Raw genomic sequence first — 18,568 nt, forward strand, 5'->3', positions numbered from 1 at the left:
AATTACCCTGATTAATCCCTTCATATTTATAGCCCCTGGTTTAACTCATCCATGATTCCTTCTTCCAGTGGACAGCTATCTCCCACCCCCCAACTCTGACCTGTGCTAGCCACATAGATGAGACCATGAAAAGTAGTAGTCTTTGACATACATGACTTTTCGGATAATAGTTCATTGCTTATATTTTAGATCCACTAGCAACACATTTTGGGCATGGACCCATCGTACTCTGTCACCTAGAATACAGTCATTGTCCTCCTCTTCCTGATGAGATTATATCAGCTTGGATATTACCTATGGCTGTGTGGGAGGTGGCAACTGACTTACCTTGAAATCAGGATTTTTCCATCTTCAGAGAATAATGGCTAAGATCACAGTAATTAAGAGCCCAAACTCTGAAGTCAGATGACTTGGGTCTAAATCCTGCCCCTGCAACTTACTCCTATATTTTGAGTTTGTTTTTTTGGTTTTTGGTATTTGGGTTTTGTTTTCGTGCTATTTAAATAAACAAGATAACAAGCATCTTGATCATATAAAGTTAGAAATATCAGATTCACTAAATTTTAGATATTGGCCCCTGCCCCGCTTTCTCTGCCTCTGCTTTCCTCAGCTCCTCCCTTTTGTATTCATGAATCCCTCTGCATATTGATTCAACTGCATTATTTATCTGCCATGTTGTCTGGCCCTGTGCTGGGTCACAGAGATACAGGTAAGTCATGGACTCTATCTTTAAGGGTGGAGATATATTAAAATGTTAAGGGTGCTGAGATAGAGAACTTTTCAAGGTACATTGGAGCATAAGGAAGGGCACAGTGGCCTGAGGGGACAAAGTGGAGGAGGGTAAAATCAAGAAGTAAAGGAAGTCTTTGTGGAAAAGTTTGATGCTTGAGTCGAAACTTGAAGTTGTCCTCTTTTCACTTGCAGCCTCAGACCTGCTCCAATCCTGAGGAAATCTGAATAAGACAGTCTCCACAAATAAGCTCAGAAATGTCACCCCATGTCCTGGATTCTAGTGGCCTAGTTCCAATGGCTGGGGCTTCCATATTGCCTTCTGGGTCTCTTTGTTGCCGTTAGTTAAGGAACTTGAAATTATCAGGAGTAACTCCCAAGCCCACAGTCATAGCTCTGTTGTATCTTTCCTAATACCCCATAAAAGGCTCAGTTCTTAGTATTAAGCTGCAGTCTTTATCAATGTAGTATCCAAATCCGTCCCTAACACTTAAACCCTTCTTTGAACTCCAGAGCAGAGCCCCTGCTGCTTATCTTGTCCTTGTCAGCCCTCTTCTCTGGGATCTGGGCCTTGTTTTATATCCCACTTGGGGTTCTGCCATCCTCCAGAATAGCCACCCACCTACTAGGCCTGCTTGAATTCCCCACCACTGGGGTCCCCGCCTAACTGGAAAACTCAGCCCCAACTATGTCTGGATTGCGGCTAACTTTCAATAAAGACTCTTTCTTTGACAAATTTGAGTTAGGCTCCTCTGAGCCCTCTTCTCATCCAGATCTCAACCTTGGCGCCCATCCTGTCTTTGGCTGCCCAGTCCAGTTTTAGCAAGAATTCGGCTAAGTAAGTTTAGTGACAGTCCCCCACCCTTGATATCTGAGCACCCTTGACATCTGATCAAGTTCCTCATCCTCTACCTTTGCTGTATAAGTCCTTGGTCTGCATTTAGCAAGAATTATGCCAGATCAATTTAGCAGAAATCCCCCTACCCTTGATGGCTCCTCTTAGTAATTTTCCATCCATTGACACCTTACCCTGCTCCTTGGTTATAAATACCCACTTGAACTTGCTGTATTTGGAGTTGAGCTTGATTTCTCTCCCCAGTTGCAACAGACTGGACCCCTACTACAAATAGTCTTGAATAAAGTCTTCCTTATCTTTTTTTTTTTTTTTTTTTTTTTTTGTGGTACGCGGGCCTCTCACTGTTGTGGCCTCTCCCGTTGTGGAGCACAGGCTCCGGACATGCAGGCTCAGCGGCCATGGCTCACGGGCCTAGCCGCTCCGCGGCATGTGGGATCTTCCCGGACCAGGGCATGAACCCGTGTTCCCTGAATCGGCCGGCGGACTCTCAACCACTGCGCCACCAGGGAAGCCCTTCCTTATCATTTTAACACATGTCAGAATAATTTGTTTTTTAATACTTGTCATGCCCTTTGGACAATAACCACAGACAGCCCATGGCCCAGCTGTCCTTCTGGTCTACTCTAGGAATCCGGTCTCATTCCAGCTCCTCCTCACCAGCCCCAAGCTGACACATGTACATCAGTACAGCTCAGGTAGGGAATTCCCTGGCGGTCCAGTGATTAGGACTCCACACTCTCACTGCCGAAGGCCTGGGTTCAATCCCTGATGGGGGACCTAAGATCCCACAAGCCTCGTGGACAATAAATAAATGAATAAATAAATAAATTACAGCTCAGGTAGAGCCACCTGTAAATATGGATCTGGAGAATATGAGCCAATTCTATTCCAACCAACATTACCTAATTCATTCAGTCAATCAGATAATCAAAACATATGAATAAATTTAAATAGTTTCTAAACATAAATATATTTTCAAAGAGGTTCCTTATTTTTATTATAGATATAAACAAAATACATACACTCAAGGCATAAAGTATCTGTCTTGTGCTCTTCTGAATAAAAAATCACAGTGGGGTTTCCCTGGTGGCGCAGTGGTTGAGAGTCCGCCTGCGGATGCAGGGGACACGGGTTCGTGCCCCAGTCCGGGAAGATCCCACATGCCGCGGAGCGGCTGGGCCCGTGAGCCATGGCCGCTGGGCCTGCGCGTCCGGAGCCTGTGCTCCGCAACGGGAGAGGCCACAGCAGTGAGAGGGCCGCGTACCACAAAAAAAAAAAAAAAAATCACAGTGGATGCAGATCTTTGATGCTCCAATGTTGCCATAAACAAATTCACTGGCTGGTGATATTTTGTGTTTTATTCATCTCTTTCATTTGGCTTCACATAAGGACTGGAAAAAATTCAAAATTTACTGAATTTTATGTTAATACCAGGTCCAGAATTTCCTTCTTGAATATCTCCCTTCATTGGGGTTGTTACCGAAGCATTTTGAAGGAAATGGCGGGTCACCATTCATTGGTTCTCATGGCTTTGCAGTGGAGGCAGGGCCTTTCCCTGATCTGGCAACCTCCCATATTCCTTTGCCTCTCAGCTATTTTTATCTTCTTAATACTGGCTGGTGATTGGTGGTGTTCACTTTCACTCTCCTTCCAAGAGGAGGCTCCCGAGTTAGATACTTCACTCTCACACTCAGTAGTATCACTGTCAGATTGGGTCTGATTCAACCAGCTGAATTCAGAATGGTGCCTCGCTCGTCTTTGTTCAAGATATGCATTGACCAAAGCCACTTCTGAGTCAGTTACAAGAGTAAGTTGGTTCTGCTTTGGTTTTGTCATCATTTGCAAAGAATCCCAGGCACCATCTTTGTTTTGCAGCTTATAGGAAATATCTTTGCTTGCTAACAACAATGAAACAAATCAACAAGTTAGGCACATTGCTGGTTACTATAATCTCATCTTACCTAAAAAGGAAGCCTATGGCATGGGCTCACTCTTTGCTGCCATTTGCCAAGCCACCACTTTTCCCCACTCATTTGCAAGTGTTGGCAGCTGACTTCATTTTCCAGTACCATACCAAAACTCCTAAAAACCAAAAGGGTCAGATAGATGCTTGACATATTACTTTTGAAGTTTCATGGACCCTTGATATAGTATCAAGGGAAAGGTCTCCAAACTTTTCCAGAGAAGGACCTTTTTTTACCTTTGCCTTGATGCGTTAAAGATGCAAGCGTGTATATGAATGTGATTTGGGTAGCAAAAAACTAAAAAGGATCTTCTGTTTATACACTGGTGTGCTGGAGTTGGCTCACACCAGCCAGTTCACAAGAACTGATAAACTTTCAGGAATTTTGCAAGATGGCTGTTAAACACAGCTATTAGTAAAAATTAAATTGTATAAACTTACCACTAAATCAATTTGTTTCAAATAAATGTAATAAATACTCAAAACTCATCGCTTCCTAAATTATTTTACTAGATTTTATTGTGAGGTTTGCTCTTGAAGCTACTATTTATGTCTGTTGTCTCTGGATATCGGAAATACTATGCAATGATGTGCTACTGTGCATCTCTTCCTAACTCCTATGTTCAGTGACATCATGTTGGTAACCTGAAATTAGTTTTGGTGGGATAAAAATCAGTAAGCCTAAGAAGCAGGTCTTCATTTATGGTTTTGTTGATTGTCTAGACTTAAAGTAATGGAGAACATGTTACTGACATAGATTACATTTAAAGGTGTCATGCCTATAGCCGCTATATTGTGAATAGCACACAAAAATGAGGAAATATTCTTCCAGAGTATTCTAAAACTATTATCCAGCTCAACAAAGATGTCATACACATCATTAATAACCAAGTTAAGTTCCAACATACATGTTTCTTTCATCTTACTCCTTAACTTAAAGGAAAGTATCAATAACATTCATATTAGAACTACATTCGTTCATCTATTGCAGCTATAGGTTGCTAAGGCTATAATCAGAGAAAGTATTTTGTGAGAATCAGTGGTCTATATGGAATTTACCATAAAGTGTATTATATGGTTTATTATTTGTAAATTGTCTGATATACATCCTTTATATTAGTAAAAATTTTTAAATGATATATACACACATTTTTGGAGAGCCAGTTGTTAGACATTTATCAACACACCACTATTTATAGGTCATTGAAAAACATGTCATATATAGCTCATAGTCCTGTGGTAACATTAGCAATAAATGTGTGTGAAAGGCAAGCTGTGTGACGGGAGAATGCTGAGGAATGAAAAGACAGTTTGAGCTCTACCTACCAGTAATTTATAGCCTCTAGCAGCTTTGCTGAAGTAGCTAAGCAGTCCTTCTGCACTAAAGCAAGGTGTTCATCCAGTGGGCCACCACAGGTCTGGGGAGGCTCTATAACGCTCTTGGCTATTTACCTCTGTTGTTTGCTTTCCACACACAACACATATTTCTCTCATCATAGTCCAATATCAAATATGCACTGGCTCTCACCTTTACTTAGTGAAGTGCTTGTCCCATTGTCTTCATTCTTTTTCTTCTCAGACATCTGTTTCAGAAATATCGATTAGTAATAGTGATCTCGGTTGTTTTTCCCTCATATTTACTAGTTAAGAAACACTATTGCCTTGGGCCCTTTGACAATGTCTAATTTTAAACAGTGTAGTTCAATAACTACTTACTGAGTTCCTATTATTGTGATCCTACTTCTGCTGCCCATTAAGAAGACCATACTTTGATAGCAGGATCTACCAAAATGTTTTGAACCCAGCAAAATGGAACAAAGATTGAGAGAAAATAATACTGATGAGAAGCTATTAGTTACAAAGTTTTCTTGTGCTCACTGATTTTATAAAGAAATATCATTTAAATGTCACTTAAAAACAGATATGATAGTACTAGGATTAGTTTTAAATTACCTTTTTTTTTTTTTGGCCATGATGTGCAGCTTGTGGGATCTTAGTTCCCTGACCAGGGATCAAACCCACGCCCCCTGCAGTGGAAGCGCAGAGTCTTAACCACTGGACCACCAGGGAAGTCCCAGTTTTAAATTACTTTTTTTTTTTTTTTTTTTTTTTCTGTGGTACGTGGGCCTCTCACTGTTGTGGTCTCTCCTGTTGCGGGGAGCACAGGCTCCGGACGCACAGGCTCAGCGGCCATGGCTCACGGGCCCAGCCGCTCCACGGCATGTGGGATCCTCCCGGACCGGGGCACGAACCCATGTACCCTGCATCGGCAGGCGGATTCTCAACCACTGCGCCACCAGGGAAGCCTAAATTACTTTTTAAAGGACATTTTATCAGGTCATGTTATGATAATTCTTTAAGATCTTTATTTGAATTCATAGACTTATATCTCCTAAATCCTTCAGAAACTTTCCTCCAGAATGCAACCATAATATATTACCTGTGAATATGGCAACTAGAAGAAATTGATTTCTTTGAATAGTTCCAATTTCAAATATTCTGCCCAATACTCCATAAATATATTTGCCCCATTTTTCACGTGTCCCACTTTTTGATGCTGAAAATGGTTTTGCTAAAAGACACACGTACAAAGCAACTCTTTCAAAATGTATCAAGTACTTTAGAAATACTCATAATACTTTTGGCACATAATAATTCTGGGAATCTATCACCCGGAAATAAACTCCAAAAGAGAAAGTTTTATGTACAGAAATATTTATCCCAATGTAATTAGGGTAATATAAATACAAAATTCAAAAGTAGGCTCTTACTTCCCAGGTGGCGCAGTGGTTAAGAATCCGCCTGCCAGTGTAGGGGACAAGGGTTCAATCCCTGGTCTGGGAAGATCCCACATGCTGTGGAGCAACAAAGCCTATGTGCCACAACTACTGAGCCTGTGCCCTAGGGCCCCCCAGCCACAACTACTGAGCCCGTGCGCCACAACTACTGAAGCTCTCGTGCCTAGAGCCTGTCTTCCACAACAAGAAAAGCCACTGCAATAAGAAGCCCGCGCACTGCAACAAAGAGTAGCCCCCGCTCACTGCAACTAGAGAAAGCCTGCGCGCAGCAACGAAGACCCAATGCAGCCAACAATAAATAGATTAATTAATTTTTTTTAAAGGAGGCAACAGTTAAATAAATTATGATGTAATCATATAATCATACAACATATAGTTGTAAACATTATAATAAAAGTATGTTCTAACATGAGGAAATAAATGTTATAATATTGTTAAAAATCAAGATGCAAATTTGTATATGCCGTATGATCACAAGTTAGCTAAAAATATGAAAAGAAAAAAGACTAAGGGATGTACGCAAGTGTTAGTAATAGTGGCTTTGAGTGTTGAAACTGATTTTTTTTCCTTCTAATTCTTCAAATTGTCTATTAGGGAAAAAATGAATTTATGTAGAAAGTTATACTGCCTCTGGGTTGAAAAGTACCACACTTGGTTATTCATAACTGCAATCTAAGATATTTGGTCCATTCCTTTCTTAATACCTGATCTCCGCAATGGTAGGCAAGTTTCTCTAACGAGGTACCTCTTTGCTTTCTGGGTTACTGAAATCATTCTCTGAAAGCTTTCAGTGAAATCCTCTTTTAAGATACCTCCTTTTTAAAAATGTTTTTGGGTGGCCTTATTTTAAATTTAAAATGTATAGAGATGATTATTAAAAGATTAGAAGTTTATGAACCTTAAAAAGTTAATAGTAGTTGATAATTTCTATATAATCTGGAATGGTTTTTATTTCATTTTTTCTACTTTCCTATAGTGTCCACATTTTCTATAATGGGTACTTTCGTAATTCAGGGGGGAAAGTGTTTTAAAACACTTATTAGGTTTATATCTTTTTCATGGAAAGCTTCCATATTTGACTTGATGTCAAATAAAAATATAATCACAAAATCAAAAGAAAGATTTTACATCAAGCTAAGTGGAATCATATGAACTGTGGTTACCAAAAGCATTTTATTAAGTGTCTTTGTGTGTGACTCAGTTGAGTGAAAACAGCAGAAGTGCCTGCCCTGAAGTGTAGGGTAGGACACTGGCAAGATCTGGGCTATGGCTCTGCCTTTCTTCCACTGTGATTTTACCAAGCCACTTAACACCTCCTAAGCTCAGTTTCCACATATGCAAAAAGAGGGGCCTGGACTGGTTTTGTTTGGAAAAATTCCAGCACTAGCTGTCTGAATAAACACTAAAAATATATATAAACTAAATATAGTATATATAATCTCTGAGAGCAAAAGGGTACATGCATCTTAGATAGTAGCAAATCCAGAGGAAATCAGTGTGCTTCATGTTTGAGGATAATTACCACCACATTTCCATCACGCTTTTACCATTACTTCAAGGTTTGTAAATAAATGTTCATAATTTAGCAGAGAAAATGAAGTTCAAAGTGAAGGAAAAATTCCATCCTTTTTGACTAGCTCTCATGTGGTTCTCAGATTTCAAATCTGGGACCCTTTAGAAGAAGCAGTTGAGTGGATTATAGCTGCCATAAGGGTACAAAGTGAAAGACAAAACCTCTAAGATAATTAAGGTTTTAATCAGCACTGAATAGATATAATTCAACATTTCAACTATGCTATGAAACAAACAAATGATATGGCAGGAAACCTGGGTCTATTCTCCTCTCTGTCATAACCACTCATGTGACATTGGACAAGTCACTTAATTTCTTTGGGCTTTATCAATAAAAAAACAAAGGATGGATACTGATATCTTACTTGCCTACAAGCAGGAGGCTGGACCATAAGCTCTCTTGAGGTCCTTGAAGCTCAGGGCTCTATGACTCCAAAAGCTGATGCAAGCAAGGGAGCAGAGAAAGAACTTAGACCTCTCAAGGGGTCTTCATGATGAAATTGCCAAGAATCAATTTCAATTTTTTTGTAATTTTCTAAAGTAGCTTTTCTTGCCAGGCTAGACAAATGCAATGTACTTAGCTAGGGAGTCTAAGACATGTATAAGCTATCACTATTCTAAATATTCTTTTGGCAAAGTATCTATCTTAAGCATTTAGACTTTAGATGAAACTTCTTTTTAGGGGGAGGAGGTGATGAGGGGAAGAGTCATTGATTATTACAATGGAATCCAGCTGGCATAGACATAACAAGCCTCCTCCTCTCCATCTACAGCTGATACAGCATTCAGCCTAGCTGCCCATTGCCAGCCTAGGGTTCTGGCTGTAATGCTAAATGGTGGTGGTTTTATTAATCATCAGCCTGGTAATAATGGTCAGCAAGGATTTCACATCAGCGATTTATAAGAGCTCAGTTACTCATAATATGTGGGAGCATCACAGCCCTGATTAAGTGGGCTATCTCACTCCTTAGGATGGCATTTTTTCTGCTATTAGGTGGTCTAGAGTGGTGACTTCAGCTCTGTTTAGTTTAGTTCTGTATCTTTTTCTATGTGGAGAATGTAATGCCTCATTCTAAAAACCCAAAATCCTACAACATGTATCCTATAAATATGACAACTTCTGTATCTTTGATTAGAATCACACAGCTACAAAAGGAATTTGGAGGTCATTAACCAGTAGGGAAGTTTATCCCAGCATTACTTAGCATTTGGACAAACTGAGAACCACCTAAATATCTCAGAATTGCAGATTTGTTATGGTGCAACCATAAGACAAAATTATGCAGTCGTTAAGAGTGCTGCTCTGTAAATATAATTTGAGGAATGATTACAATATAATATTAAGTTTAAAAAAGCAGGTTATAAAAATATATAAAATATGCCAACCATCTAAGATCAAAGATAGATGAAGAGAGATATACTGTGATACAGAAAAAGAAAAACACTAGAACATACTCCAAACTGTTAACAGTGGTTATCTCTGGGAAATAGGACTACAGTAGTTTATATTTTCTTCTTCATCCTTTTCTATATTCTTGGGTTCTCTAGAATGATACTGCATTATTTTTAAAACTAGAAGACAAACTTTTAAAAAGTAGTTTCACCAATGTAAAATAAATTTATTTTATGGAAAATCCCCTAGTATACAGTAAATATATTATTTAAAATGAAAAAGGATATCCTACCCAGACAGAAGCCCGAGAGAAGAACATCAGGACCAATATAATGACAAAATACCAAAGCAGGAAGTTCCCTATTGTCCCACAAGAGTCATCCTTCTGGCATTCATAATCTTGATTTGGAATGGTAAAACTTATAGGTATGGGGGGAGGATCCACCTCCCAAAATAAAGAAAAAAGGTCTCCCATGATGGCTTCTTGCTTTGAAAATAAAACATGCTCAAAGGGATGAAGAAGACTGGGAAGTACTTCACTCCATGTGTATGACAACTTCCTTGGCAACCTATTATGACATATTCTTCAGTAACTATGACAGGAACTGACAAACACTTCTTGGATTACTAAGTTTTTGGAAGATTTGTCTAAATCACTTCTATGAAAGTTTAAGGTATATGCCCCATATCTCAATATGGTGCATTCTGCCATAATCTTTTTTTTTTTTGTCCTGAAACTTGTATACACGGTATTTTCTTTAAGTACAGTATTTTAATGTCTGTTTGGTTCTTTTTTTTGGCTGTACCACATGGCATGCAGAACTTGCCCAACCAGGGATCAAACCCATGCCCCCTGCATTGGAAGCACAGACCACCAGGGACCACCAAGGAAGTACTTTAATGTCTTTAAAATCTAAGTCTCTGAGGTATCCATTCATTTTTTCAGTCTCTTTGATATATATAATATCATTGTAAATTAACATACACAGTTCTAATGTATTATTGACTGAATTGTGTTCCCCAAAATGCCTATGTTGAAGCCCCAAGCCCCAATTTGGCTATAATTGGAGTTATGGACTTTAAAGAGGTAATTAAGGTTAAATGAAGTCATAAGGTTGGGGCCCTAATCCAAAATGACTGTTCTTCTTATGAGAAAAGGAAGAGACATAAGGGATGTGCAAGCACAGGAAAAAAAGGCCATGTGAGGACACAGAGAGAAAGGGGCCATCTGCAAGCCAAAGGACACAAGGCTCAGGAGAAACCAATCCTGCTGGCACCTTGATCTCACATTTCCAACCTCTACAACTGTGAAAAAATTAATTTCTGTTGTTTAAGCCACCCAGTCTGTAGTATTTTGCTATGGGAACCCTAGCAAACTAATACATAATGCCAACAATGCATCTAATTTAGGTAGCAGTAGTGTTCCTTTTTAAGCCTTGAATAAATGCACAGTAATTCACAGATTACATTAAGAGGGAAAACATAGATGTACCTGTTGTGAATTACATCAAACATGCACAATTTCTTCTTATGAAAGAGTCAGACATGGGTTGGGGAGGAAACTTGTATTCTAACTTTGACTGTACATTTGCACAATTTTCAAGTTAGTTCATCTCTATATCTAAAACTAGAGCAAAACACCATTGCTGCTAAGGCAATCTAAAAAGTATAAAAACTCCACTTCAAAAACATTGGTTAGATCTTTAAGAGCACAGCATACCTGCAGATTTTCATTAACATGCAATACCACAAGGAAACTTCATTTTCTTCTATTGGACTTTAGGAGCATTTTAGGAAAAAATTTTGGTCACTGGGACGTACAAGATATAACAATCCATTAGCTAATTATGACACGGCGTGATGTTTTTATTAGAGCCACACTTCGCATCCCCACGAGCAAGTCTCCAGACCCTGCGCACGCATCCTGGACCATGCCGGTCTGCTTTAGGCCCTCGTCGCCTCCTCCAGGAAGCTCGCGGGGATCCAGGGCTGGGCCCGCCGCGACTCCTCGGGGCTCACTGCGCCCCACCTCACTTGCCTTTCTAGTGAACCTAACGGCCTCCCCCGGGCTGAGCTCCTCCAGGCGGTAACCAGGGAAGATTTTCTTTTCACATCCCCGCGCGGCTCAGCGGCACATTGTGAGCGTTTGTATTTGTTAGATTAAAGCAATCTGAACTCCCTGATGAACCTTTTCCTCAGGATTAGAAATTCTTCCAAAGAATATGCAGGAAAAGTCGTGTTTTTTTAAAAAAAGAAAACCCTCAAAACCACCAACAACTTTAACAAAACAATTTGGTTTTTCTTGTTACTGCTGCACCCTCGTTACACGGATATTTTAGAATTTACATCGGGTCAGAACACTTAATTTTTTTTTTTTTTTTAATACAGAGGTATGAGAAATGCTTTGTCATTGCTGATGGTGTCTGGACCCATCACCAAGTACTCTGTATCCTACACTTCGCCCCCCTGCTTAATAAAATCTGCTTAAAAATGTGTCCATAAGCGCCCTAAGGAAGCTAGAGTTATATTAATATATAGAAATTCATTTTCTTATAGTTACTACTTTTTACTGCGGGTTCAGAACCTGGTCTAAATTTTTGCTGCTCAGCTTTCCCCCCTCACCTGAACGGGCGCCAAAAATCCAACGGCTGTTTCCCTGGTAACGCTCCTAGCCCCTGTCCCTCCCCCACTCCCCTCTTCTCGCGAGAAGAGACAGTCTCGTTCTTCTTGTAACTGTATCCCCACAAGCCAGTCGCTTTCCCCTTAACGCTTGGCTTCGCGCATGTGCAGTGGAGAGTGGCGGTAGCCAGCCGCTTCCGGGCGAAGAACACGGTGCGTTTTCGGGGTTATCTTTGTGGTGTCTGGACTCTTGAGTCCACGCGGGTCTTGGGAGTTACGCGCCTGCGGACCTGGCGAGGGTTCAGCCAAAGGGGAGTGTGGCCAGACCTCCCACTACCCGTGGTGGAAAGGAGGAAAGAAGCCATAAAGTTTGTGCTGCGAGAGCCGGGGAGGGAAGCTCTCCGCACTGGGTAGTGTTGACTCGGTGGCAGGGTGGCGGGAAGGGTACTGCTCTTACTCTGTGGGATACGACTCCATATATCTGGAACAAGTCTTAACACTTGTCTGCAAGAGATGAGGCCTAGGAAAACAGAGGAAATAATAAATCCTAAAGTGGACCCAAACTGCTCACTCTCCCCAACTCACCCGTATCCCCTTCACACCATGAGTACTCGCCCTTCTCAAACTTAAATCCTATTTTCTCAGCAACATGAATCAGAGATCTCTGGCGTGTGTCGGTCGTGTGTAGAGTTGTTAAATAAAGATCATAGACAGTTAATGACTTATGCACGAGCATGTGGGAGGAGAGTTAATGACATATCTTATTTGGAATACTTTCTCCCAAAACTTGGTATTTTGAATTTCTTATAGCCCTTGACCTAGTCCTTGTGATATATTCCAAAAACACAACAGGGTGTAATTGCAGACATAACCACTAACCCTTAAATTACAAAATAAGATATTTTTCTTTATTGGAAGTGTTAAATTATTCTCTGAAGGAAACAGCCACTTCTCTGTTGATTACAATGTGGTGCCAATGAAGCTGTAATTTAGGGTTCCCTTTTCATATGCTAATATTAAAATTAGAAAAAGTTAAGAAAGACATTTGAAGATGAGGAAAAGTAGATGCAATTTTTAGTTACCTTATAACAAGTTTGATTTCTTAAATGGAGAAGTTGTTTCTTTTAATTAATTCTCGTGCTTTTTGATTTTGAACAGATGCAACAGGAGCCAAACCCTAGTGCTTCCCTTATTGACAGAACCATTAAGATGAGAAAAGAAACAGAAGCTAGGAAAGTGGTTTTAGCCTGGGGACTCCTAAATGTATCTATGGCTGGAATGATATATACTGAAATGTAAGTTAATTAGCCAAAAAGGGGGGAAAAAGTGAAAATGTAAGAGGCCAATGGTTGGTTTCACAGGTTTTGTGTTTGTTTTGATTTTTGGTGTGGTTTTATTTTGTTATTATTAAAAAGCCTTTAAAATTTTTTCAGGACTGGAAAATTGATTAGTTCATATTATAATGTGACACACTGGCCCCTTTGGTATATAGGTAAGTAATTAATTTTCACTGCTATGTAGTTACTCCCGGTGAAAAACTGCGTTCCAGTTTAATTCAGCTTAGTATTCATTCCTTTATTCGACAAGTATTTGAGTGCCTGCTGTGTTCCCAAAACTGGGAATACACCAGGAGGGGAACAAGGTCCCTGCCATCATGGAAGGAATATTCTAGTAGAAGAGACAGTCAAATTAATAATACGATTCCAGATAATCATGAGTTCTGTGAGGAAAAATAAAGTTTGGAGCTGTTAAGATTTGTGTTTGTATTTGTCTCCCTGAATTGCCTTCCCTACTTCTCTACCTTTTCACCTTTCAAGATCAGCCCGATTTCTACTCCATTGATGGCTTCCTCAGTTTCCTCATCCTTCCTCTCTGTCTTCTCTTCAGTAGTCCTTGGGTATAAAGGGTCCTTATGGCCATTGAAGTAAATTCCAAAGTCTAATACATACATTAAGCTAAAGTCTGCGATAGGGAAGTGGTGTGGCAAGTGGAAGAGCAAGAGTTTTGGAATCTGCATACCTGAGTTAGAATCATGGCTTCAATAACTAGCCGTGAGCTACTGCAAAAGTCACTTGACTTCTTTACAACTGGTGGTTGATCTTTAAAATGAAGGTGAAAATGTTTACTGTAAAAGGTTGTAAGGATTAGTGATAATATTTTGAAACTCACTGGTAAAGGCCCTACACGTAATAGACATTCATTAAGTGAAGTGGTAACTCTTATGAGGAATAAGAAGATAGTTTTCAATTTTGTTGTTAATTTGCTAAAGTATGCATGGTTTTGTTTCCCCCCTTTAAATGTTCCACCCCCCTTTTAAAAAATAAATAAATTGTTCTCTTCCAGAGCTTGCCCTTGCATCTCTCTTCAGCCTAAATGCTTTATTTGATTTTTGGAGATATTTCAAGTACACTGTGGCACCAACAAGTCTGGTTGTTAGCCCTGGACAGCAAACACTTTTAGGGTTGAAAACAGCTGGTAAGTGTTTCATATCTTTTGTAAAGGTGGGTGAAAGGCTGGCAATAAATCTTTCTCAATTTAATTTTCTCTTCTCATAGACTCAGCTAGAAGGGACTTCTAAGGCCATCTGGTTCAACTATATTAAACAGTTCTACAATAAATGGTCTTAAATCAATGATTACCTTTCCTATTTATATAAACTGAGTAACATTCACAGCCTCATGGAAGTTTGTTCCATTGTTTAATTACTGTTAAAATTAAATGACTAACTTTTGCTACATTAAAGCCAATTTCTTATTTTGAATTCTATGGAAATGGTAAACAACCATTTGTGTCCTTTGGTAGTAATACTTTATGTAATTTAACAACCAGGTCACTCTATTACTTGCCCTTTTCCTGAAGGAAAAGATTCAGTTCATTAAATCTGTTTTCATAGAAATTTTATTTATACTTACACAATTATTTGTTTGTTCCTTCTAGTTGTACAGACTACTCCTCCATGTGATCTGGCAGCACCCCAAATCCCTCCCTCTCCACCTTCTTCAATTCAGGGTCAGAGTGTATTAAGTTATAGCCCATCTCGCTCACCGAGTACCAGCCCCAAGTTCACCACCAGCTGTATAACTGGATACAGCCCTCAGCTACAAGGTCTGTCATCAGGTGGGAGTGGTTCTTATAGCCCTGGAGTGACCTACTCACCCATCAGTGGTTATAACAAGGTAATGACTCTTTTCTCTTGGCCAGTCACATTACTATTTTAGAATTGGGAGGTTTGAATTGAAAATCATCTAGTGAGTCGAAACTCCTTGTTTTATCAGTGAAGAAACCCAGGACCAGTGGATAATTCACTTGCCCAAATTGCCCATTTAAGAGCTAAAAATAGAAGCCAGATTTCCTGACACCAGTTAGAAGTTCTTTATATCACATCTTAAAACAAAAGAAAACATTTAGCTTTTGAAAAGATAACGAACTGAGGTTCACCATCTAGGATCTTTCTGCAGTCTTAAAAACAAGTTGAAATTATGATGATTTTTTACTTTAGTTTCCTTTACTTATGTTTTCCCTCTTTCTTTGCTTCTTTATTTGAAACTTTTGTATATCCTTATAGAATAGTAGTGCTTTTCATCATATTGAAGTATCTTCTAAGCTAGAAACTGGGATTGTCATGTAACTTGACTCTTGAGTATGAATACTCTCCATAGGATGATTAGAAACCTTCATTCCATCTCCCACGGTAGAGTGGAATTTTGTTTTAATTTTTAGGCTTGATAGAAACAAAATTGACAAATTTGAAATTGTGACTCCTGCCTGATGCATAAGGCTATAAAAGAGGCAGTCAAAGAGGGATGGTCACATTTTCAAGTACTTTTTTTTGGCCACACCACGTGGCTTGCAGGATCTTACTTCCCTGACCAGGGATTGAACCCGTGTTCCCTGCAGTGGAAGCACGGAGTCCTAACCACTGGACCGCCAGGGAATTCCTGGGATGGTAACATATTCAGATGCTGTCACTAGTTAGACTAATATTTCTATAGTTAAATGAGAAATGTCTGGAAATGAAATCAACACATTGTCTGCCCTTACCCTTTTACATAATATTTCTCTGTAATGAAATTCCATACTACTGGTTACCTAATAATTTTGGCAAGTAATGGAATTTAGAAAATTTTATATAAGTTAAATATTATGAGGGTAATTCATAACCCATAGGTAAATATGACTTTTTAAAATAGTTTTACTTTGTTTTCATGGGAGGAGTACCATATGATCATTACAGAAAGTTAGGAAATTAGTAGAAAAAAATCACTCATCATTCTACCACCTAAACATGATTTCTGTTTAATGGCTACTTAGTACTCATCTAGTGGATATACCCTAGTTTACTCTTGAATATTTAACTTATTTTTATTTCTTAAAAACTATTATTAGTATCTACTAATTAGCTCTGTACATAAAGCTCATAACATTGCTTAATTATCTTGTTTTCTACTATATTATAACCTTGAGCACAAGATTATATGTTTTTACTCATCTTTGTTTCCTTAGCACAGTGTATGGAATATAGATGCTATATGTGTCTGTTGAACCAAAGTAATACTTTGGAAAAATTATTGAAATGAATAATTATTTTTCTGGGGAAAAAAATGCTAAAATTGATACAGCGACTATGGAGAACAGTATGGAGGTTCCTTAAAAAACTAAAAATAGAGCTACTGTACGACCCAGCATTCCCACTACTGGGCACATACCCTGAGAAAACCATAGTTCATAAAGAGTCATGTACCAAAATGTTCATTGCAGCTCTATTTACAATAGCGAGGACATGGAAGCAACCTAAGTGTCCATCAACAGATGAGTGGATAAAGAAGATGTGGCACATATATACAATGGAATATTACTGAGCCATAAAAAGGAACGAAACTGAGTTATTTGTAGTGAGGTAGATGGACCTAGAGACTGTCATACAGAGTGAAGTAAGTCAGAAAAGGAAAAACAAATACCGTATGCTAACACATATATATGGAATCAAAAAAAAAAGAAAAAATGGTCAGAAGAACCTACGGGCAAGACGGGAATAAAGATGCAGACCTACTAGAGAATGGACTTGAGGATATGGGGAGGGGGAAAGGTAATCTGGGACAAAGTGAGAGAGTGGCATGGACGTATATACACTACCAAACGTAAAATAGATAGCTAGTGGGAAGCAGCCGCATAGCACAGGGAGATCAGCTTGGTGCTTGTGACCACCTAGAGTGGTGTGATAGGGAGGGTGGGAGGGAAGGAGATGCAAGAGGGAAGAGATATGGGGACATATGTATAACTGATTCACTTTGTTATAAAGCAGAAATTAACACACCATTGTAAAGCTATTATACTCCAATAAAGATGTTTTAAAAAAATAAAATGCTAAAATTGACAAAGTAGTAGAAAACCTAAATAAATCAAGGAAGAAAAATTTAAAACTATTAATCAAATACATCCACAGAACACATTAGGGCCCAGAAGTTTTACCATTGAGTTCTTTTAAATTTTCAAGAAACATTTACTTTTTAAACTTTTGATTATGGAAATATTCAAACATACACAAAAATGAAGGGACAAGTATAGTGAACTCCTGCGTATCTATTACCCATCTTCACCAGTTGTCAACATTTTGCTATTGTATGAACAGATCGTTCTGATCCAATAAAACATGTTAGAAGTGTAAGCTCCAGAGTTAGAAAACTGGAGGAGATTGGTTCAAGATGGCAGAGTAGGACATGTGCTCATCTCTTCTTGCAAGAGCACTGAGATCACAACTAACTGCTGAACAACCATCAACAGGAAGACACTGGAACCCACCAAAAAGGATACCCCACAACCAAAGACAAAGGAGAAGCCACATTGAGACAGTAGGAGGGGCACAATCATGATAAAATCAAATCCTATACCCACCAGGTGAGCAACCCACAAACTGGAGAACAATTATACCACAGAACTTCTACTGGAGTGAAAGTTCTGAGCACCATGTCAGGGGGTCTGGCAATGTGAGTAGGAATCCCCAGAGAATCTGACTTTGAAGCCCTGCAGGATTTGGTTGCAGGACTTCCACAGGACTGGGGGAAACAGAGACTCCACTCTTGGAGGGCACACACAAAGTCTTGTGCACATCAGGACCCAGGGGAAGGAGCAGTGACCCCATAGGAGACTGAACCAACCTACCCACTAGTGTTGGAGGGTCTCCTGCAGAGGTGGGGGGTGGCTGAGGCTTACAGTGGGGACAGGGGCACTGGCAGCAGCAGTTCTGGGAAGTACTCACTGGCGTGAGCCCTCCTGGAGGCTACCCCACCATATATCCTGTAGGCTCCAGTGCTGGGTCACCTCAGGCCAAACAACTAACAGGGAGGGAACACAGCCCCACCCATCAGCAGACAAGTTTTACTGAGCAAGACCCAGTCCCTCTTAGATAGCCTCATCCACCAGAGGGCAGACAGCAGAAGCAAGAGCTACAATCTTGCAGCCTGCAGAACGAAAACCACAATCACAGAAAGTTAGACAAAATGAAAAAGCAGAGGATTATGTCTGAGATAAAACCTCAGGAAAACAACTAAATGAAGTGGAAACAGGCAACCCTCCAGAAAAAGAATTCAGAATAATGATAGTGAAGATGATCCAGGATCTCGGAAAAAGAATGGAGGCAA

General features: G+C 39.5%; 2 protein-coding genes across 4 annotated transcripts in view; one reads left to right on the forward strand and one right to left on the reverse strand.

Moving 5' to 3' along the window:
- The window catches only part of SSMEM1 (serine rich single-pass membrane protein 1), a 68,803-nt gene that overhangs the window by 15,212 nt on the left and 35,023 nt on the right, over nucleotides 1-18,568 (reverse strand). Inside the window, exons 1-3 of one of the 3 annotated variants that reach the window (XM_067042162.1) lie at nucleotides 9,604-9,901; nucleotides 5,077-5,131; nucleotides 3,013-3,483 (exon numbers count right to left, since the gene is read on the reverse strand). In XM_067042162.1, the coding sequence (XP_066898263.1) occupies nucleotides 3,092-3,483; nucleotides 5,077-5,131; nucleotides 9,604-9,786 (630 nt within the window). In that variant the 5' untranslated portion in view covers nucleotides 9,787-9,901 and the 3' untranslated portion in view covers nucleotides 3,013-3,091. Of the gene's footprint in view, nucleotides 1-3,012; nucleotides 3,484-5,076; nucleotides 5,132-8,283; nucleotides 8,362-9,603; nucleotides 9,902-11,933 lie in introns of those variants that run through there. The other 2 variants (XR_010842085.1, XM_067042163.1) reach the window with 2 other exon arrangements.
- Nucleotides 12,065-18,568, forward strand: part of TMEM209 (transmembrane protein 209) — a 31,610-nt gene continuing 25,106 nt past the window's right edge. The window contains exons 1-5 of the mRNA XM_059074447.2: nucleotides 12,065-12,143; nucleotides 13,089-13,225; nucleotides 13,364-13,422; nucleotides 14,274-14,405; nucleotides 14,868-15,106. Of these exons, the coding sequence (XP_058930430.1) occupies nucleotides 13,089-13,225; nucleotides 13,364-13,422; nucleotides 14,274-14,405; nucleotides 14,868-15,106 (567 nt within the window). The 5' untranslated portion in view covers nucleotides 12,065-12,143. The remainder of the gene's footprint in view (nucleotides 12,144-13,088; nucleotides 13,226-13,363; nucleotides 13,423-14,273; nucleotides 14,406-14,867; nucleotides 15,107-18,568) is intronic.

The sequence above is a fragment of the Kogia breviceps genome, chromosome 9, assembly GCF_026419965.1.
Source record: "Kogia breviceps isolate mKogBre1 chromosome 9, mKogBre1 haplotype 1, whole genome shotgun sequence".
Classification (NCBI taxonomy): Eukaryota; Metazoa; Chordata; class Mammalia; order Artiodactyla; family Physeteridae; genus Kogia; species Kogia breviceps.